Consider the following 23,645-nt stretch of genomic DNA (forward strand, 5'->3'; position numbering starts at 1 on the left):
GAAAAGCCTCTCATTTCATCTAGTAGGAGTGCTACACACACACACACACACACACACACACACACACACACACACACACACACACACACACACACACACACAATGCAATTGCTTCTGAAAGTACTCCGAAACAACAAGGGCAGACACAGACATGCATGCACACACATACATGTAAGCCAAGCTATGTCATATGATGGATTTTTATAAGGCCTGGAGCTTATGGGTGAATGGGCTCGGAAACATTAACTGGTTTCATAAAAGCCATACTTTTAAGAATGCTGGTTTTATGTGTTCCTGGGACCGGCGTGTGTGTTGCGTCATGTTGGAGAAGTGTTCTAGGAGTCGGACATTTGCTAAATGCTGTACCCAGTAGGATCTAAACATGACCGTAGTTCTTATATATGACTCATATTATATTTCTCCACAACACATGTTAATTAGTCTCTTGGCAAGAGGAACAGTAGTTCGTGTCAACATTCTGTGCTATAGCATGGATCCTGAATCCAGGCAAAATGCGAAAACTGCAGAAATGGAGATCCCAACATTCACAACAACCACTTCCAATCTGGCTATTTTGGGCATGTCATTACAGGCAAACATTTTCACAAAACATTGAACTCATTGACTGCCAACTGCCAAGGACGACTTTTATGACTTTCTTATTGATTAAGTTAGATCGTGTTCTTCACCACCATATGAATAGCTCTCGGTTGCTACACGATCGTTAATGTAGTGAAAATAGATCTGCTATACGTGTTCCATAGTGGCATGTTGTGACCTAGCAGAACGTCTATTTCCGCCATACGACAAAGTATAAAACAAGGCTTGGAGTGGACATAAATTACAATCGCATAATGTAATGTGATTTTGGAGAAGTTACTGTTGTTGTTATACGCCGCTGCCGGTTTTGTTGTGGCAGCCAAGCCGCTAATCCAATCCCCGGCGTCGTCTTGACTTTGAAAACAGCCTGCTTTGAAAGCGGGCCTGCCAAAAAAAGAGAGCCTTGGGATTGTCTCGCGTTCTCTCCTCTCTATCTTCTCCTGCATTCACGCTCTCATGAGGGCCCCCGTTCTGTCTGTGTCGCCTCACACATCATCTCTCTCTCTCTCTCTCTCTCTCTCTCTCTCTCACACTCACTCTCTTCCTCTTTGTTTCTCTCTCTCTCTGCTGTCATGTGTCCGTCCTTCTTTCTATCTCATTTCCTCCTCATCCCCCGTCGTCCACATCTCCCTCCCTCCTTCCCGTTTGTGCCCCTCGCTCTCTAAAAGCAGCTTAATTCTATCATCTTACGCTTGGACAGCAGTAATTACATTTATGACACAAATCCTGCCACTCGCAGCAAAATATCCCATGTGCATGCGTGTGTGTCTGAGTCTACGTACTGTATGTGCACATTTCATTTGGCAGTGCGAGTGCGGGTCATGTCTGTGCACGTCGTCTACTCTGTGTGTGTGTGTGTGTGTGTGTGTGTGTGTGTTCACTGAGTGTGTACTCTCCATTCCCTGATAACCTAGCTAGCTTAAAACCATTAAAGTATTACAATAGAATAGGGTTCCTTCCATCCTACCACCCAGCCATACACATACAGGTTTGGAATGAGAGGTCTCTGTTTCTGGCGTCTGTCCATCTTTACCTCTGTGCATGTGAATCGCACTGGTTCTCAACATGGAGGTCTGGGGACCCCCGGGGGTCCTTAATGGGGATCTCGGGGATCCCCAGGCTAAATGATTGATAGTTAGGGACCAAATCGACACTCCACGGGTGTGTAATTCTGAGAATCAGTTACTGTATACTGTATGAACACTGAGGATTTTACAACGCAGATTGAGGTGCCAGGAAGGTACCCGCTTGGCCAATCAAATCCGGATGTCACGTTTGTGATGCTCATAAACCCATTTTAATACACAATGGCGATCTGTGGCCTAATGAGTATCAAACTAGGGGTGGGGGTGGGGGGTGTCACACCAAAGAAGGTTGGTAATCACTGGCCTATCATACAACAATTGTTCAGTTGGGTGAAATGAACAGTGCAGTAGTGTACAAGGCACTGTACAAGCTGCCAACCGTTATTCTGCAGAAAATGTCCGTGACCAAGACATTGATTCAGTGAAGTACAAGTCACATGTGCCTATTCAGCAATAGAAGCTGTATTATCTATACTGAATAATAATAATTAATTGCATTTTTATAGTGCTTTTCCAAGTGCTCAAAGCGCTTTACAATGGTTCATTCATTCATACATTGGCAGGTGAAGTGGCAAACTGTCGACGCCAGCGTCCTCACTTCCCACATTCACACACCAATGGTGGCGAGCTCACACCGACCAACTCATTGGAGTCAATGTAGGGTTCAGTGTCTTGCCCACGGACATGTAGACAGTCCTTTGTGTGGACAGGAGGAGCCGGGATTCGAACCGATGACCCATCATCACCTGCTCTACCTCCTGAGCCACAGCCGCCCACAGATATGACTTATTAAAGACACACTGTACACCAAGTGCTTATTTAGACTTATACCATCTCATTTGGAGCTGCCAAGTATGGAATCTGATCCGTTCAGATGCTGGTGGCAATTTTATACACGGGAAAATCCTCAGTTAAAGTAACACGAGGATTCTTTACTGTGTACACACAGCTTGGTATAGTATGAAAACAGCAGCAGATTATCTTTTGAATGTGATTACATAATGCCTCAAACATTTACAATGTGGCTTCGACGTTGTGTCTTTGGCGGCCGTGATTCATGTGTTTCTGGCAGCTGGAAGCCCGTGGATTATTTCTTTATGTACATTTGCGTGTTGAACCCTTCTTAGAGACCACACGCTATTAGCCAATGTTTCAAAGGCAGTGTGCATGTCACTCGAACCACTTAAACCCAGTACTTAGTTGACTGGATTTAGGGCTCTACTGTACTGTATACCCAACCCCCCTCATATTTTCACTATACACTAAATATCTTATAAAATAGCTAATCTCCAAGTAAGCCTGTAGATATGCTGTTTTAGCAGAATATTTGCTCCAGAATTGCGGCTATGTGCCTGACATCATACCCGGAAGTTATTTGGGAACGCCTACACAAAACTACTTTCTGGCCTTGACAGCCCATACATCCAAACAGAAATGTCCTATCTTATCGTATAAATTAAATTAAACTCACCAACAATGGAGCTATATAGAAAGCTTGAATTATTATATTAATTTAGAAACAGGTGGGACACAGGACTGTTGAGTGATTTCCAAGTATTAGTTTGATGTCCTTTTATACCCCATATTGACCAATGTGCTTCTTGGCTGAGCTTCAGACAAATTACAATTTAAATTTAGTGAATTACAATTTAGGCATCATTTAGCAGACACTCTTAATCCAAGCAAAAACAACACAAGGTAATACATCAAATACATAGAAATATATAGTCATCAACCATCCTAAGTAAGCTAAGAACCTAACATCTGTCTAGCAGTAGAATATCTGTACAATGCAACTATAAGTATACACTATACTATAGAGACATAATATGCTATCTAAATGACTTAATTTGTGCCTTTGCATACGCCTGTAAGGTCGTCGAGGCTAGGGCAAGTGCTACGCCAAGTGCTGGTCTGTAGAGGTGGGTTTTCAGACTACGGCGGAAGATTGGGAGTGAGTCTGCAGTTCTGATTGCAATGGGACGTTCATTCCATAGTTTTGGAGCCAGAAGAGAGACGAGTCTGGGACGTGTGGAGCGTTGTTTCGGCTGTTTTAGTGAACCTGGTTTTGCCATGTAATGTATTGTTATGGCATGGTAGTGTGTCTAGAATAGGGTTTGTCTGCATGTACATCTGTTCCCTCAAGAGTAAACCAATCACATGCATGAAAGCCTGAACTTCATTATGAAGAGAACATCACAAAGACAGTGAAAAATGTTAGTAGAATCACTTGTTGTCATTGGTGAGGTATAAAGACTGTTAGGTAATGGCTATAGTCGATCTTCTAGCCTACTTACATAGTGTTACTTACCACTGAACATAGCATTGTAATTTGTACGACTTCATTCACAAACTGCACCTAAAGGATGACGGACTGATGCCGCTGAGAAACACTGCCGCCTGCCGCGGGTGTTTTGGCTGAGACTCTGTGGCTGATGCAGCTGTCGGAAAATGCACTAGCTCTCCCTCCTGCCACTAGCGTGTAAAACACTAATACTAACACTAACTTTCCTCCGAGCCTTTGTTTTGAAAGTGTATAATTGCATAGAAAGTGGTCAGATCTTCCGTTTTAACACTGCCTCCGGCATCTCCTCTCATAGAACTTGGCACATGGTGTGTGGAGTGGGCCTGAGTTGCACACACACCGTAGCGTATGCACTGACTTTTGACTTCAAGTGGGAGGCCGTGGAATCGTTTTTTAACGACGTCGTTTGCAACAGTGAACACAGCGGACAAATCGCTGCTAGGCCATGAAAACTTTCTAATTATGGTCAAGTCATTCTTTCTACACTCTTCTTTCTGTCGATCGAGCATCCAGTAGGTCGAGTGCTTCACTCACTCACTTGAACTTTGTTCAGTTTGTTGAAATGTAGTCAATTGCCTGCTGTATGATGATCCTATAGGGGTCTTGTGGAATTGATAAATAAAGTAATATTTCACAGCATTCTTTGGGGATTGGTGTGGAAGTATGTCGAACAAAATGTACAATAAACAAAGTACATTCGTGAGTTCCCAGAGGTTGAAATTGAGTCTTTTGGCGCAGCCAGTAATGGCGTATTAAACATAGACGGAACCGCAAGCTGAAGGCCGAAGGTTTGGAATAAAAAATGCAGCTCTGCGCAGTTAAAGCACAACATTTCTCTGCTGAAAATACCCCCAAACCTCTGTGCTACAGAGCATCGCCTCAAGCTGTGCAAACGGAGAAAGACCTCTGTGTGTGTGTGTGTGTGTGTGTGTGTGTGTGTGTGTGTGTGTGTGTGTGTGTGTGTGTGTGTGTGTGTGTGTGTGTGTGTGTGTGTGTGTGTGTGTGTGTGTGTGTGTGTGTGTGTGTGTGTGTGGCCATTATATTATACTTTAGCTATTTAAAAATAGCAGATCTACAAGTTTGTATAGTGTGGCACTTGGTTCTGCGCTACGAGCTTGTAGATCTGCTATTTTTGGAAAAATCGTGAACACGTGTGCAAATCTTTGAATATATATTTTTTTTATAGATTTAGAAGACATTTAGTTGAATCTGTTCTCGGGTCTCGATGGCTTAATCTGACCGTGTAACGCTGACTCGTGACACGGAGTGGGAGGACACGGCTCATCGTGTGCAACTCGGGAGCTCACGTCCATTGCGTGCGCACGACCGTTAACGCACGTAAAAGGTCCCATTCGCTTACGAGGTTATTCGCTTTACTTATTCGTACCACGAGTCCATGGAACCCATTCCAACAACATTATGCCGCTTTCTTCTCGAAGAATGTACGCCTCAAAATGTGAAACGAACCGTTTAGTCGAGTTTTGAGAACTGCCAGCCCAGAGTGTGTGTGTGTGCTTGACACGACCGTGAGCCTCTTGACTTTGGCCATTTTCCGTGGAAAGACCTTTTGGTCTCATCATCTTTATAGAAATCTTCTGGTTACTGTAAAGTCATGAGCACATCATTGAAGTGGGGCACAGCATCACACCAAAGTCATGAGCACATCATTGAAGTGGGGCACAGCATCACACCAAAGCCAGTATTGCAGAGTTGGTGCTTCCTGATTTTAATTTGATTTTCAAATCAAAATAAATTGATACATGCACGCATGCACGCGCGCACACACACACACACACACACACACACACACACACACACACACACCACACACTCCTTTACCTGTCATTTGCTGCCCATCTCCTGTCGCTCAGCAGCACAAATTATTCATGTGCATAAATTCCGTGTCCATTACTATCCAAGGGCTGGTGTGTGTGTGTGTGTGTGTGTGTGTGTGTGTGTGTGTGTGTGTGTGTGTGTGTGAGTGTGTGTGTGCTTAATGACTATTTAAATGGATGTGGAAGTCACATCAGTCCTCTGATCTGGTCTGCTGTGACACATGCGCGCACACACACACACACACACACACACATTGGTGTGTGTGCTGTGAATCATTAGGTAAAGTGATGCAGGTCCAACTATCATGAATCACAGACGCATCGTATCGACAAGCCGCGGCAAGCATGGAATCCCAATCCTGTGTGGATGTGGGTGTGTGGGGGCGTGTCCCGCTTGGCAGCCAGCCCGGTATCCTTTGGCCCCCATTTCTCTCTGTCATTCCCTCCTCCTCTCACTTCATTCACCGCTCTGCTCCTGCCTCCCTCGCCCGTTGCTCTCCCTCCCAAGATGATTTTCCGGAGTGGACTTCTATTTGCTTATCTCCCTCTATTCATTTTTCATTCCTCCACTCCTTCCCTCCCCTCCTTCCCTCCCCTCGCTCACTGCCTGTCACCACACACCACACCAGACCTCTCAATGTACGCATACACCTGTTTGCACACAGACAAACACACACAGGTTAAATGCACGCACGCACACAAATACCAAAAGAGAGAAGCTTGCTCACACATAGAAACGCATGCACATATTTAAAGGTGAACCTCCTACTCACACAGACACACACACACACACACACACACACACACATGCACACACCTTGTATTGCCTGCATCCACTGCGGTGCTTGAGTGTTGCATGGCGTATGTCTCGGCTACAGAATGGCACACGCCCTGCATTTCAGCTACAACCTCCACTCTCATCAGCATCACCTCCACTGAGTACCTGCACGATCCATCCATCCATCCATCCCTCCTCCATTCCTCATTATGCTGTTTTTGGTACCTACGTGCTTCCCTTCCTGTTTCCCTGCTTGCAATCCTACTTCCCTGCCTACATCTACAAACTCACAACTATGTGTTATTATTTCCAAGTACAGAAGAAAAATGTCCTTATGCACACCTACGGAGGACAGGTGCGTCGGATAACTGATTAATTATTTTTTATCCCGCACACTGTCTTCACTTCCAGCTTGATGAAGGTCTGAACAACCCAAACGTTGCTCAATAAAATGCTGTAAGTGAAGACAGTGTGCGGGATTCCATCTTTTTCTACTATTTTGAAAGTATAAAATTATTAAATGCGGCCTAATTTGGCCATAGTACATTATTTATTTCATTTACTGGTATCGGTCATTGTCATTCCTGTGCAATTTTTGTTTACAATGGCCAAAATATTCATAGGGCTGAAGTGGGTAATGTATGTTTAGTAATAATAATAATATTCATAGGGCTGAAGTGGGTAATGTATGTTTAGTAATAATAATAATCCAAAATCCAAATTTACAAAGTAACTAGTAACTAAAGGTGTCAAATAATACATGTAGTGGAAATGCAGTGGAGAGTAAAAGTACTGAGATGTAGTGGAGTAGAAGTAAAAGTTTTTGATTTTGGAGTAGTACAAATGCCTCAAAACTGTACAGTACTTAAGTAAATGTACTTACTTTCCACCACTGAACCCTAACCGCACGCAGAAGCCACATAGTGGGTGTGTCAGAATGCCATCCCCCCCTCCTCGCCGCCTGCCTCCCTGCCTCCCTGCCTCCCTGCCTCTAATATGGTCCCCAGTGTGCTTGTGGTGATGGATGGAGGGGAGTGGCAGAGGAAGCATCCATCATAAGCTCAGCAGCAGCACAGTTCAAACCAAACTTCATCTCTCTATTGCTCACGCTTTGCCCCGCAGAGTTTCAGGCCTGCTTGACTCAACAGCCAGCCTCCTTGCTACCTTGCTGTTTATCTCTGAGTATACAAAATGTACATTTGTACACTCTCAGAGCTACACGTGGACGAAGTAACACTTAGATCAACTACAAATGATTCCTAAGCATGGGAGAGATGGGTCAAATGCGGAGAACAAATCTCTCAGCAATGTATGTGACAAATAGTAGGACTTGAACTTTACCTTTAACTTGAGTATTTTACTAGTTGGTGGACAAAATTACTAGGCTGTTTTCCAGCCTGGTGCGCTGCGTTCTGTGGATTTGTTTTGTCACTTTGCTCCTGACAAAACAAATTCACGGAACACAGCGTATGAGGTTGGAAACTATGCAGGCTACAAAATGACATGATTGAGGAGAAAGCATATTTTGAGTGGCCATGACTTAATACTTGCTTTTTCACCATGATTTCTTATTTATTACTCAGATCTTTTTTGTGGAATGTGTGTGATTTTTTTTTTTTTTTTTTTTTTACAAGTGCCCAAACCAGGCCAGACGGGGACAGGCATGTTGAGCTGCCTGGGCCAACACTGCATGGCCACATCCTATGATGTCGACAGACCCCCGTTTTGTTCCATGCAAAATGGTTCCTAATGTCTTTTGGACAAACAGCTTTGTGTATACTTAGCTGGAATAATAGCCCACGGCAGTAAGTGATACATTTGGCCAAGTGCGTGTATTTAGGGGAGAAATAACAAAGAACATTTTAACTTTAAGCTCCCTGGCTCCTGTTTTCAAACTCCGTCTTTGGTCCGACAGCAAATCGGCCATGATGAAAAGCACACCGTGGCTATACCGCCAACCAGTGGTATATGCAGTACTCACATTTTTTCTTCTTAACCCATTCTGGACGGGAACCCGTTTTGGTGTTTTAACTAAGTATTATTATGTTATACTTTAGCTATTGAAAAATAGCAGATCTACAAGCTCAGTGGCGCGCTACAAGCTTGTAGGTCTGCTATTTTTGAAATTCTTCTGCTATTCTTGAAAAACGTTTTTTTTATTTCGACGTCAGGCCTAAATGGGTAAAAGAAACCAATACTGCAATATAGAAGTAGGCTATTACAAGTAAAAGTCCTGGAATTCAAAATGTGCTTGAGTAAAAGTGCAAAAGTATTGACAACAAAATGTACTTAAAGTACCAAAAGTGAAAGTAGTCATTATACAGAATGTTCCGTTTCAAGTTTTAAAATGTATAAAGATTGTTTGAAAATAGCCGATCTACAAGCGATGCGACACATTGATTGACATTGATTGATTGACATTGCTCAGGGTGTTAAAGTAGGTTTTGTAATCATAATCCAAATCTACAAAGTAACTAGTAACTAAAGCTTTCAAATAGTAAAAGTACAATATTTGAATCCAAGATGATGTGGAGTAGACTAGAAGTAAAAGTAATGGAAATTGAAAATACTCAATACTAAAGTTAAACAAAAAATCGAAATTGTACTTAAGTACAGTACTTGTATTTGGTTACTTCACACCACTGCTGCCAACCAGACTGAGGATCTCTCTCTCTCTCTCTCTCTCTCTCTCCATCTGTCTATGTCTCTCTCCCCCAGCTCCGTCCCCTCCCGCTGAGCTGGGCCCCACCCTGGGCCTGAAGAAGTCCAGCTCCCTGGAGAGCCTCCAGACGGCCATGTCAGAGGTCAGCCGAAAGAACGAGCTCCTCCCCTTCCACCGCCCGCGCCCTAATATGGTCAGAGGGCGGGGCTGCAACGAGAGCTTCCGGGCGGCCATCGACAAGTCCTACGACGGTCCGGCCGAAGATGACGACGGTAAGACGGGCGAACAGAGGGTAGGGTTTCGCATGCATGGATATATGCTTCTGTGCGCGCCTTTTATAAATACATATCTGCAAAGAAGAAAGGCCTGCAACACAAGAGGTATTTTCGGCTTCTTAATGTGGGCCGCAGAAATGGAACCTCAGTTTCAAGAAAAGAGCCTCTGAATCTACACAGTTTAATGTCGGGGAGGGATTTTTCAAAGCTGCTCGGGGGGCACAGACAGACAAAGGTAATGTCTGTGCTAGCGAAAATAAGGCTGAGGGCCTCCTAGACAAAGGAGAGATGTTTCACCTGTGAGCCTTGTGAGTGGTAAGCACTTTTTTTTCCCAGCACAGGCTTATGCAAATTAATCCTGGTTTATAGCCCGAATTTGAATGAACGCTAATAGAGAGGGGAAAGGAATTGACAGAAATACAGCTCTCCCGGAGCGAGCCGCCGAAAGAATCCCCTTGAATTCAATCTCTGCCTCTAATCTATACCATACAAAGGCAGACACAAATGAATAAACATGGTTCCTAGAACTGGTCTTTTATTTGTTATTCGTTATTCACAATCTTTATATAATTTATTTCCTGGAGGGTCAGGGTTCTCTCTACGCTATACAGCGTGGGTTTATACTTCCAACGAACGGGGGTGCAGCACGCCACAAATAGCCGGTTTACGAGGCGCGTTGTGAACTTTTAGATTGGCTATTTTAGGCACACATTTCACATTATCCGCAGCTCACTGGTGTCCGTCAACACGACGGTAATGAGTCAGGTGACTTGACTCATACAGGGTAGAAGTAATGGGACATGTCAACATGCAGCCAGCACGCACGCACATGCACATGCACGTGCACACACACACACACACACACACACACACACACACACACTGATCATGTTCATATGCACACAAACACAGAGCAATCCTGTCTGTCACCGTTATTATAACAAGTTCGCACTTTGAAAGCTGTTGTTAATTGACATGGCACAGTTCTCTGAAACATATATTCTCTATCTCTCTACATGTGCACACGCACGCACGCATGCACACACACACACACACAGGTCTCCATTTTGAAGTAGGAATGCAGACGTGCAGGAGTGGGTTATGTTTGTCGTATTGGACTGATGACTCTTTAAGCCTTGAGATGGTGCACTGGCTGCATAAGAAACCCTATCTCACAGAAATTTGTACATGTATTTGACATATATGTGACATATGACATATGCCACTGAAATCCTCACCATAGACTGACGGAGGGGTGCCGTCTCTAACAAACTTGAGCCAATGGGAGACAGCAGCGAGCGGCCCGTCAGTGTGAAGCGTTGTGAAGTTCTGTAGAGTTGTAACCCCACATGGACAGAATAGTAAATAATGTCAAACCCGACCTCACCCAGCCACGGTGCAATAGCACTTCCGTACTAATGAAAGCCACGCCTCCGTCGTGGACAAAACCGTAGTATTGTCATACGTATGTACGGATTTTAGGGTTTTCTAGTCGTGTATGTACGGAATTGCAATTCCGTACATATTTACGTATTTCTGTGAGATCAGGTTGTCATAAGATAACACGTGCACGCACACACGCACGCATACATAGTAATACAGATGTGCGTTGATCACTGCTGTGGACATTGCTTCAAAGCTTGAATGGTTTTGCATCATGGAGGACATAATTTACAATTTACAATTTAGGCATTTAGCAGACGCTCTTAATCCAGAGCGACTTTAAGCAAGAACAAAAGCATGGGAATACATCACATAAAAGCATTTATCATGAAACATGCGTGAGCTAAGAAGGTAACAGTGGAATATCTATATGATGAAACTATACATACACTATACATAATAAACTATACATATTCACTACTATGCTATACATATGTACTATGGCGTGCTATGACTATATACAATACAATTATAGTGCTGTCTACATAACATGCTATAAGTCTGTGTCAAATGCTATCTAAGCCAACAGAAATGCTATCTAAGGGGTTAGGGTAAGTGCTATGGGCCATGATGGAGTCTGAAAAGGTGGGTTTTCAGGCTACGGCGGAAGATTGGGAGTGATGCTGCAGTTCTGACTGCAATGGGAAGTGCATTCCACAGTTTTGGAGCCAGAAGGGAGAAGAGTTTGGGACGTGTGGAGCGTTGTCCCGGCGTTTTTAGTGAGGGTACTTCCAGTTTCCCTGCGTTGGCTGATCTGAGTGCGCGGGAGGGTTTGTAGGGTTCAATCATACTTGTAAGATATGGGGGAGCCATACCTTTGGTTGCTTTGAATGCCAGCATCAGAGTTTTGTATTCTGTGCGGGCAGCGACCGGGAGCCAGTGGAGGGAGCGGAGCAGGGGGGAGACATGTGAGAATTTTGGATGGTTGAAGACCAAGCGAGCTGCTGCATTTTGGATCAGCTGGAGAGGCTTAAGTGCACATGCTGGTAGGCCAGTAAGGAGGGAGTTACAATAGTCGAGTTTTGACAAGACTGTTGTCTGGATTAGGAGCTGGGCTGATTCCTGGGTGAGGAACGGTCTAATTCGTCGTATGTTATAGAGTGTGAACCTACATGATCGAGTGACAGCTGTGATGTGAGCTTTGAACGAGAGCTGACTGTCCAGGACAACACCAAGATTCCTGGCTGTTGGGACAGACGTTACCAGGGCGTTGTCTACGGAAATAGTTAGCTCCCGCATAGGGCAGGACTTAGCTGGGAAGAAGAGAAGCTCAGTCTTGTCTGGGTTCAGCTTGAGGTGGTTGGAGGACATCCACTGTGAGATGTCAGCCAGGCATGCAGTGATGCGCTCTTCCACCTGAGTGGCAGAGGGGGGGGAAGGATAGGAACAGTTGTGTGTCATCGGCGTAGCAGTGATAGGATATATTGTGAGCAGAGATGATAGTGCCAAGGGATTTAGTGTACAGTGAGAAAAGGAGGGGACCAAGTACAGATCCCTGTGGGACCCCAGTTTGGAGGGTTCGGGGGGATGATAACAGACCTTTCCAGGAAACCTGGTAGGTCCGATCGGTGAGGTAGGAGGAGAACCACTTTAGTGCCGTTCCACCGATGCCTAGCTCCGCTAGGGTGTCTAGGAGCAGCTGGTGGTTCACTGTGTCAAATGCTGCTGATAGGTCTAGGAGAATCAGTACTGCAGAGTGGGAAGCAGCTTGGGCAGCATGTAGTGCTTCTGTGACTGCCAGCAGGGCAGTTTCTGTGGAGTGGGCCTTCTTGAATCCGGACTGGTTGGGATCCAGCAGGTTGTTCTGTGAGAGATGGAGAGAGAGCTGGTTGGAGACGACACGTTCAATGGTTTTAGAAATAAATGAAAGGAGTGATACCGGTCTGTAGTTCTTGACATCTGAGGGGTCAAGGGTTGGTTTTTTGAGGAGTGGTGTTACTCTGGCTGACTTGAGGGCAGATGGGACGCAGCCTGATGTTACTGAGGTGTTGATGATGGAGGTGATGAAGGGGAGCAGATCAGGTGCGATGGTCTGGAAGATTGGAGACGGGACAGGGTCAAGAGGACAAGTGGTAGGTCTAGAGGATGTTACTAGTTGTAGAACCTCGTCTGGGGAAAGAGGAGAGAAGGAGGACATGCATGGTATGTTGGGGTTGGTGTTGGTTGAGTCAGATGCCACTTTATGTGGGAGGGGAGGAAAGGAGCTGCTGATATCATCAACACACACACACACACACAATGTATTTGTATTGCTTGTCTTTTTATTTTCTCTGGTAATTGACATCTAAATGAAGCTGGTCCTCTATTCCAATAAAGCATTTTAATTTGGTGTGGTTATCTTCCAAGCTCTGACAGGTGGTGTTTGAAAAGGCTGGTCTGCTAATTAAACATCAGAGTCATCTTCCTTCCCTGTTTACGTGTGCGCGTACGTGCGTGCGTGCGTGTGTGTGTTTCTGCTGTCATCACGTGTCATACAATCTGTGTGTGCACACACGTGTGATAATGGTCATTTCCAGGCCATGCCTCCACTCTGTCTAACAAGTATTGAGGTGTCACAACTTACTCATCTAACATTTTCCAGTCTTTAATGACGGTTAATTTACTGGAAAGTTATTAATTCCGCTCTTTTGAATAAAGCTGTGTGCATGTGTGTGCACGTGTTTGTGTTTGTGTGTGTTTGCATCCACAACTATCTACCTGAATTCATAGGGTAATCACGATTGTGACATTAAAGAAATCTCACCTCTTTTGACCCTGCACTTTATGGTATTAAATGTCCTGCTAATTGTATACTGTCCAGAATCCAGAATCTCAAAATTGATTTCAACATTTCTCCGTTCTCTTGCAGGGCCAGCTGGCTCCTAGTTACGTTTAGATAATGTATGCACTCTCTACCTTATATTGTGACCAGGCTTTTCTCAGATGAGTAAGCCTGGGACCGAGGCTACGTTTAGAGGGGAAAGACTCAATCATTTATCTCATGAAACTCTGGTTTAACAGTCTAAATGTCCTTTCAAACGTGCAGTGATTTAACGCGCCTATAGTTCATTTTCAATGAGACCTGCGTTTATTTCTGTACGCGCGGAGAAGTCGAAGGGCAACATCACAAGCATATTTACGCGGGCAGGGTCCTGTGAAATTGTCGCGCGCATGCTCGTTTAGCGCACACGTCCGCGACTCACCAGACCTGGATTCTGTTTAGCTTTTTTTTTTTTACATTTGCTTTGTTGCGCTCCTCTTGAGCAGACCTGGAGGAGACCTGTCGTTGATCCAGGCGACAACGTGTGCGTTTATCGCTGCCCGTTGAAAGGACCTTAAGTCTTAATATGTCTCTTTTCATCTTGGTCAGACGACGGCACGGACCAGAGTTCGGGCAGGGACACCCCCGCCAGCAGCTCGTCCCGCCAGGGAGCACCGGGGGAGGACGGGGCGGAGGTCAAGGACAAGAAGGACAAGAAGAAGAAGGTCAAGGCCAAGAAGGACAAGAACAAAGGGAAGGGCAAGGAGAAGAAGAAGGAGAAACCCGAGGAGGTGGACGAGCCAGAGAAGAAGAACAAGAAGAAGGGCTTCGCTCTGCTGAGGTACGTGTGTGTGTGTGTGTGTGTGTGTGTGTGTGTGTGTGTGTGTGTGTGTGTGTGTGTGTGTGTGTGTGTGTGTGTGTGTGTGTGTGTGTGTGTGTGTGTGTGTGTGTGTGTGTGTGTGTGTGTGTGTGTGTGTGTGTGTGTGTGTGTGCACGCGACGCGTACGCATGTGCGTGTGCTCGCGTGCGCCTGTATCTGTGCTACACTGGGTTGGGACCCTTCTGTATAGGTCACGGTCACATTTAATGGGTTTAATGGTTTTATTTTTTGTTTCCTACATTTTCTTTTAAATTATTATTATTTCAAAAGATTTTCAAAAAGCTAATAAATAAATAAATAAAAGTCATGAATTAAAAACAAAATATATATTCTTTCCCCCAAAAAACTGTCATGGTAAAATCTAAGAAAAATCTAAGCAATTCCATAAATTAGGGGAAACAAACTATGTACTGCTCTGCAATTGCAAACATGTGAGTGTGAGCCATGAAACCTCTGCTACAGACTTCTCTAATGAACCACTGTCCGCATCTGTGCAGCTTTCTGGCCCTTCCTCTCTCTCTTTCTGTAACTCTCTCGTTCACCTCGCCCTCACCTCCTTTCCTTTCCTTAACTTTCCTTTCCTTATTACTTTTCTTAAGTGCCTCTCTCTCTCTCTCTCTCTCTCCCTCTCTCCCTCTCTCTGCCACTTCAATGTACAGTAATAGTGTTAAAAGTATGAAAGGAGAGCAAAGAGTTATTGGTCCAGTCATGTACCCCCCCCCCCCCCCCTCTCTCCCTCCTCTCCATCTCGTTCCACCTCTTAATATGGAAATGCTGGCCTGTTTGAACTGGTTGGAATGAGAGGTGCACTCAGGTCGTTGAGTTAATACTTCCTTCTTGCAGGTTGTGGATCAGACCGAGACCATTTTTTATCATTAAAAACGAAATGTTGGGACACCAAAAAATGTGTCCGTGACCCACAAATAGGTCTGAAGCCAGTGTTTGAGAACCAGTGTGACAGAGAGATGGAACAGAAAATCAACTACAGGAAGGAGAGTGAAAATAGTTTTTTTTTTAAGCCCCGTTTAGACCTGAGGCCGATTAAAAAAGAAAACGCCTTCTGAATCCTCAGATTTTAATTCTTAATTTTCAAAAAGAAAATATGTTGATCCCATGTCTTAATCAACAGTTTTATGTATGCAGAAATGTAGATATAGTCAGTTGAGCAGTGGAGGATTTGGTCATTAACTTGACACACACACACACACACACACACACACACACACACACACACACACACACAAGAAAATCTATTTCTGCCGCATAAGTTATCCTCAGAAAAAGAAAGGTTGTATTCAAATAATTGAGGGGGGTGGGGGGTGACATTCATAAGTCGTCGTATCTATCCATCCAGCCATTCATTAATCCATCTAAATTTCCCTCTCTTTGCTCTCGGTTAAGTCAATTTAGCGCGATTATGAAGTGCGGCTTAGGTGTGGAGCTCCATTCTCACGCTCCAGTGCACCTCAAAGACCGTTCTTCACCACCGTGTAGCAACGCTTCCATTCAGCGCCACATAATCACTCACTAATGAGAGAGAGAGGGGGGGGGGGAGGGGGGGGGGAGAGAGAGAGAGGGGGGAGAGAGAGAGAGAGGCGCTGAAGAAAAGTAAGAAGAATAGGAAAGGAAAAGAGGTGAGGGTGAGAGAGAGAGAGTTACAGTAAGAGAGGGAGGCCTTATCAGGGCAAGAAAGCTGCACTGGACCTTGTCGATTATGCCAAATTAGTCTATATTGGTCTAATTATCCACTATTTCACCTTAAGTAACGTGCAATTCTGGGACATAATCGTCGTGATTAAAATGCTGTCTGAAGTCTGAAACGCTGGAACTGTGCTGTTATTTATTTCTCCCCCCTGTGTGTTCTGGTTCACATAGACGTGCTCTGTGTTGTACTGTGTGTGTGTGTGTGTGTGTGTCTCTCTCCCCCAAAGATGTGTATCTGTGTAATGAGCATGTACCATACCATTCCGGATGCAATGTAGTGAAGAAATAAATGGAGCTTATGTTAAACGGCAAGAGAAGGACAACATCAGAATGGCCATTGGAACAACTCACCCCATTCACTCTCTGTGTGTGTGTGTGTGTGTGTGTGTGTGTGTGTGTGTGTGTGTGTGTGTGTGTGTGTGTGTGTGTGTGTGTGATGAGAGAGTATTTGTGAGAGGTAGAGAGAGAATGGAGGTTGTAGGGTGGAAATTTGGGAGCCAGAAGGTTGTTGGTTTGATCCCCAGCTCCTCCTCCTGGTATAGTGGAAAAAGTGTCCTCGAGCAAGACAATGAACCCATAACTGCTCCTGGAGAGCAAGTCAGTTCCTTTCACAGTTCCTTGCCGTCGATATGTGTGAATGTGAAACACACATAGTAATGTTAATGTCCTTTGGATAAAAGGCGTTGTAGAAGTGCAGGCCATTTAAGTGCAGATCATTCACACATTGGCAGATATGGCATTAAAGATAATCACATAGAGCAGTTTTATGGATCATTTTAAGCACCTCGGTCTGGAAATTGGGGCGCCACTCTCAAGAGTGCTCCTTTGTGTACCGTGCGTGTGTGCGTGCGTGCGTTACTGGGAGTGTTAGAAGAAGGCCCACAGTGCGTTTGGTGTTGAGGGGACATGCGATGCGAAGATGCGATGGTCCGACATGCGCTGCTCCCGTGCTTGCGGTTATGGTTAGGTTAGGGATTGAGGTTTCGGATCAATAGTATGTCGGAACTAAAGCCTGTACCCGTATCAACACATATCCACATGATGATATTAGACTGGCTTTTGTCTGTGATTTTGGATATTGTAATATTGTGATATGTCATAAGTGTTCTATTATAATATAAATATCGGATCTGGAGTGGAGTGTTAATTTCACTCTGGTGTGTATGAATGGTGGCTTGGCTAGCACGACTCTGGACTGCATCCATCCAGATCCATGGTCTGGGGAGGCAGCTTTGATCTTGCTCCGACGAAAGCTCTACAGTGAAAAACGTCAACATGTTTGTGTGTGTGTGTGTGTGTGTGTGTGTGTGTGTGTGTAAAGTAATTATTTCACCAAGGGCAACGAAATGAGGAGACTGCTGTTTCTGTTTTTACAAACTCTTGGACTCTTCTAGTCCTTTATTTTGGGAGGATGTCTAGTAGTCTACACAAGCTCTTTTGATCTTGTCGGGGTATTAGTGATGGTGTCTTGCTGGCAGAGACCTAGACACCGGTGGAACATCCCCGTCTTGAATCTATTGCCCTGTGAATGCACAGTGTCGCATATAGTTCATCTGTTTACTCGCTAGAGTTGAGGCTCAACTCTACTTCATCACATGGCTGTGCTAAAACACATGCGCTCTCACACACACACACACACACACACGCACGCACGCACACACACAGAGACACACAAAATGAAAATGTGCTTCTCGCAAAGATAGAAATATGCACGCAGCACACACACAGTTACCATTCAAATCATATTTTTATATGGCAACGTTCTGCTCCGACACTGGAAATAGATTCTGTCTCCATGGAGATGGTGAAAGAATCGCTACCACTAAAGCCAGTAGGAGACCATTATGGTTTGTCAACCATGTTAGTTTCATGTCAAACCGATTTACCCTTCATTGTTTCAGACGGATCAACAAGAAGAACATTATTTACAGCCACCTGTGTTCTTGTTAGTCAATTTTTGACTTTCATTATCTCGTTATGTGGAGTATATTCACATGGTGATTGTTTGGTTTGGGGAAATGTATTTGTACAGACAACGCTTGTGGGACTAGACCTCTATTCATGCACCACTATCAGTAGTGGTTTTGAAGCTTGATCTTAAAAAATTAACAAGAACCAAGGACACGTTTAGCCATTCTTTTATAATTTAGCTCTTGATTATTATTATTTGTGTGTGAATCTTTGAATATATATATTCTTTCCCAGCGAACAAGTTTTTAACTTCTTTGCTTATGGGGGGTCCCTGGCTGGAACAACGTATTTTCAGATGGGGGTCGGCGGCCAATTACATTTTCAGTGATGTAAATAGGTTTTCAATGTAATGAGTCCCAGGATGCAGGGATGGTCTTTTAGATGAGTCCCAGGGACATTTTATGAGTCCCACTTCAACGACGATTAGGAGTCATATTTTGCCATTTTTACAAATTGCAGCATTTAACTCCCATTTCATTTTATATGGTTATAATGTGGTTATATTCATGTAGAAAACAGAAGAATAAATGATTATTATAACTAAAGCTAGCTAAATAAAGTAGAATAAAAAACAGTACAGTAGTGCATCCCGTGGATGCAGAGGTCGTTGTTTTATTGCGTCCCTTAACTATAAACTGCGTTTTGGGATGCAAAATGCACCCTATTTTAATCTCTGCATTTTTGACATCTCTTCGTCTTTCAAGTCTTTGACATGACAGAAAACTGTCATGAGTTAGAAGAGATTTGTAGAATCTGAAACTCAGGTCTCAATGGGTTAAACCTTGATGGATACACCTGTTTCAAAGCTGATTTTTGTATATTGTTTATTCGGAAGCCGTTAATCAGCACCATTGTGTTGTCATTGTAATCACAGACACTGAAGCCAGGCAGTGTGAATAATATCTAGAATGATTCCGTTTAAAGTGGACAGCTGGCTGGGATGAGCCTGCTATCTGGACTGCTGCCACCTGCCAATCAACGCTGTCAGTCATGTGTATGTGTAGTGTATGTGCACATACACTACGTGTGTGTGTGGCGTGTTTGTGCGTGCGTGCTTGTGCCACCGTGTGCGAGTTTGTAACTTCCCTCACTGGCATCATGAATATTCATGAGGCGTTGAAATGTGATTGGTCACACAGTCAGATGGGTGTCAGAGACAGTTAGAGCCACGTTAGTGTGAATCTACAGCACATGTGTTTGTTTCCCTCTATAGAGCTGTGTCTGTGTGGGTGGGTAGGTGTTTCCCTCTATAGAGCGTCGCAGTCCCGCCCCCTTTGAAGCCCTTTCATGACGACGCCAGGCCCAGAAAATAGTTTCCAATGCATTTTTCCCATAGACATTTCAAAACGTATTTATTTAAAGACCTTATAAGCGTCACACAAAGCCAACTCTTGTCGTGACAAATCATGACAACAAACACAATATTTTGGACCAAACAAATAATTACAAAGAAGTGTTGTAACCTGCCATTTTCTTCTTCTTTCTAAATATTTGTTCAGCCCGAAAAATTGTGTTTGTTGTCATGGTTTGTCACAACAAGAGTTGGCTTTGTCGGCGGCGTAAACGTCCGCAGGTTCATGCCCAGAAGATCGGGATGAACCTGTGTAGTTTATGGCTGTGGTGGCAACATTCAACTTTGTAGAAAAACAGAATGTGAAAAAATACACCGCGGTGGCTGAGACCAGAGCCGTAGAGTAATGGTTGAGACGAATCAGTGAAAGGTCCTGAAAGATACATCAAGTCAGTCTTACTGTCTGGGTGGTTTTCTGAATGGGTCTATAGGGTTGTGTCTAGGTGGGTGGGTGGGTTTCTGAATGGGTCTATAGGGTTGTGTCTAGGTGGGTGGGTGGGTTTCTGAATGGGTCTATAGGGTTGTGTCTAGGTGGGTGGGTGGGTTTCTGAATGGGTCTATAGGGTTGTGTCTAGGTGGGTGGGTGGGTTTCTGAATGGGTCTATAGGGTTGTGTCTAGGTGGGTGGGTGGGTTTCTGAATGGGTCTATAGGGTTGTGTCTAGGTGGGTGGGTGGGTTTCTGAATGGGTCTATAGGGTTGTGTCTAGGTGGGTGGGTGGGTTTCTGAATGGGTCTATAGGGTTGTGTCTAGGTGGGTGGGTGGGTTTCTGAATGGGTCTATAGGGTTGTGTCTAGGTGGGTGGGTGGGTTTCTGAATGGGTCTATAGGGTTGTGTCTAGGTGGGTGGGTTTCTGAATGGGTCTATAGGGTTGTGTCTAGGTGGGTGGGTGGGTTTCTGAATGGGTCTATAGGGTTGTGTCTAGGTGGGTGGGTGGGTGTGCACATGTGTTTGTTTCCTGTCAGTCTACTGACTCTACTCCTATACTCCTATACTATCTATAAAAAGGCATCATTTTCGAGATTAAAACATAATAAAAAGTCTCTTGCACACCTAAAGGCAACAGGTGTGTAGGAGAAGGGCACACGAGGGCCAGACACACTGAAAAAGTGTGTGTGTGTGTGTGTGTGTGTGTGTGTGTGTGTGTGTGTGTGTGTGTGTGTGTGTGTGTGTGTGTCAGACCTCTCTCCTTCTGTTCATGGCTCTCACCACCAGACCTCATGCTGTCATACTAGAGTTCTGTCTTCTCCTGTGTTTGTTCTTCTCATATGTCCATGTCTCAAAATCAAAGATGGCAGGAGGTAGCAGAACACATACACATGCGCGTGCGCACACACGCACAAGCACACACACATGTGCGCTCACAGTCCAGTCCAGAGGGCCTGATTCTCAGTCCATAATAATGAGGTCTGTTGGAAGAAAAGTGTGAAAGCAGTGTGCGTGCACGCGTGTGCACGTGTGTGTGAATTTATGAAAATCTGTGATAATATATGGATGAATGTTCATCTGACTCTATTCATGACCTGCTGCTGTAATAATTGTGTGTGTGTGTGTGTGTGTGTGTGTGTGTGTGTGTGTGTGTGTGTGTGTGTGTGTGTGCACTTGTCAAAGTTGAGGAGAGACATCTTTTTTCAGATATTTCATCTTTTTTTATATATATATATTTTTTTTGGGGGCTTTTTTGCCTTTTTGTAAGTTGACAGGAAACGGGACAGAGATGGTGGGGGGGGGGCAGCAAAGTTAGTCGGGATCGGGACTCGAACCCGCGACATACTGTCATGCTGGATTACCAGCCAAGGTGCCTGGATGCTAAACTGGCCCAGGTTAAGAGGAGAGACATCTTGTAATCACCAAAAGGTGTTGCACTGCAATCAATAAAGCGAATTTAGACACTGTATCTCAGGTCTGTTCGTCTAAATACTATTTATTTGAGCTCACAGTTTGTTCTCAAAGGGAAAAAAAAGTTGACAATATCAGTCCCCAGAGAAAATTTACATTTAATGGGTAAACATAATGTAATTAATACAAAACAGCTTTTGTATTACTTATAAACGCACAGAGAGAACATTACTCTGAGCTTAATATAAATTGTATTTAGACCTGAGCTATAGTGTTGTAATTACCCGTGTGTTTTCAAAACAAACACACGCACGCACACACACACACACACACACACACACACACACACACACACACAATGGACCACAATGGAAAAAGTTCTCATGTATATGACAATACAACCATCAAATGAGTGATAATCACAATTCATAGGAATGAATGAATGGCATGCATGACCAAAATAGGGACACCAGGTCAAAAGTGGTACTTACAATCACAAAAACATAATCTCAACCTCTCTCTCTGGCAGCCATAATTGCCCTCTCTCTCTCCCCACAGTCGCACTGCTTTCCTCTCTGTCCAATTGTCCATAATAATGCAGCGTTGCTGTTATCCCAAAGTGCTCCATCGTGTGGCCTATTAGCTGAGCTTTGCAGTGGGGCCCATTAGGAATGACCAGCTCCATTGTGGGGTCCATTATGTTTGAGCTCCATGCTAGGGCCTGTTAGCCCATGTCTATATACTGTTTGTGTGCATATTGACTATGTGTCTATAGTGTGTGTGTGTGTGTGTGTGTGTGTGTGTGTGTGTGTGTGTGTGTGTGTGTGTGTGTGTGTGTGTGTGTGTGTGTGTGTGTGTGTGTGTGTGTGTGTGTGTGTGTGTGTGTGTGTGTGTGTGTGTGTGTGTGTGTGTGTGTGCGCGCATGTCTTAATTTCAGAAGTGTGGAAGTGCAAATGTTATGCACATCTATAATAATTATTAAAATAATAATTAATTAATAATTTACATTTGGGGGATAACTTTCACAATAGTCGTTCTAGACATTCTAATGATCACAAACATATATTACAGTTATTTTAATTTTATTAGGGTTAAAGGTCATAGGTTATAATAAATCAAAAGAGTCCAAAGATTTTTTATTTGTGTGAATTTCAGCCTCTGTGGGGGGTATTTATATGCAAATATCATGACCAATGGCATTGCAATGAACATCAATGATGACCTTTAGGTAAAAAAAGAACAGAAAAAATAATAATGAATGAATAGCGCCACCAGGAGGCCACAACCTGACCTGCCCTGGTGGAGACCTGTGCCCCGAGGGGCACTTTTTCTAGTTTATTTATTGTTTAACAAAAATGGACCTTCTGAATTAGTCTTAAGAGAACCCAAGACGTGACCATATAAGGAGGTGTGATGTCACGAGGCATGACCATATATGGATGCGTGATGTCACGAGGCGTGACCATATATGGAGGCATGCAATGCAGGTTTTCATGGTAAATGCGACTCATGGTCGCAACAATAACCAAAACCAAAATCAACAGAATAACTAAAGTTTTCAAATAAATGTAGTGGAGTAAAAGTACAATATTTGTCTCTGATGTAGTGGAGTAGAAGTAAAAGTATTATAAGTTGGAAATGCTCAAATAAAGTACAAATACCTCAAAATTGTGTATTTATTTTGCTCCAACACTGTGAAAATATAAAGGAATAAATAACATTTATGATCAGAATAAACTCAACAATAAAATCAATGCCTTTAAATTCATACAATTCGTGATCAATTTATAGTTGATTATAATTAAGTGATGCAACAACAATTCATTTCAATATAAGACAAATACAGAAGGGAAAATGCACAATAACCAAATGTACCCTAGACCAAAACGAAATACCAAACAAATTACAATAATTAAACTCCCAAAGTCAGTCATGAATGAAACTTCAAACGAAAAACAAACGATCATGTACCTCACTCCGCTATCGAGGGTGCTAAGGGGCTGCATTAAACCTCACACACCAAACAGATCACGGCAAAGCAAGCGTTGTAGACAATATAAATGACTTCAGTCAACTGTTCACTAACTGCGTCTTACATAGGCAACGTTACTTAAACGAGTAACGTTAAGCAATCAGATGTTTCATTTCATACCTTGCTTTCTTTGCAGTGTGACGAACG

The 23,645-nt window shown here is 43.8% G+C and overlaps 1 protein-coding gene across 1 annotated transcript in view; it reads left to right on the plus strand.

The window, feature by feature from the left end:
* The window catches only part of LOC310866935 (partitioning defective 3 homolog B-like), a gene marked incomplete at its 3' end in the record, with an annotated part of 224,820 nt that overhangs the window by 184,799 nt on the left and 16,376 nt on the right, over window positions 1-23,645 (plus strand). The window contains exons 20-21 of the mRNA XM_083776730.1: window positions 9,322-9,537; window positions 14,333-14,564. Coding sequence (XP_083632856.1) covers window positions 9,322-9,537; window positions 14,333-14,564 — 448 coding nt within the window. The remainder of the gene's footprint in view (window positions 1-9,321; window positions 9,538-14,332; window positions 14,565-23,645) is intronic.

Source organism: Protomyctophum parallelum (genome assembly GCF_964188405.1).
Source record: "Protomyctophum parallelum genome assembly, chromosome: 11".
In the NCBI taxonomy this organism is placed as follows: Eukaryota; Metazoa; Chordata; class Actinopteri; order Myctophiformes; family Myctophidae; genus Protomyctophum; species Protomyctophum parallelum.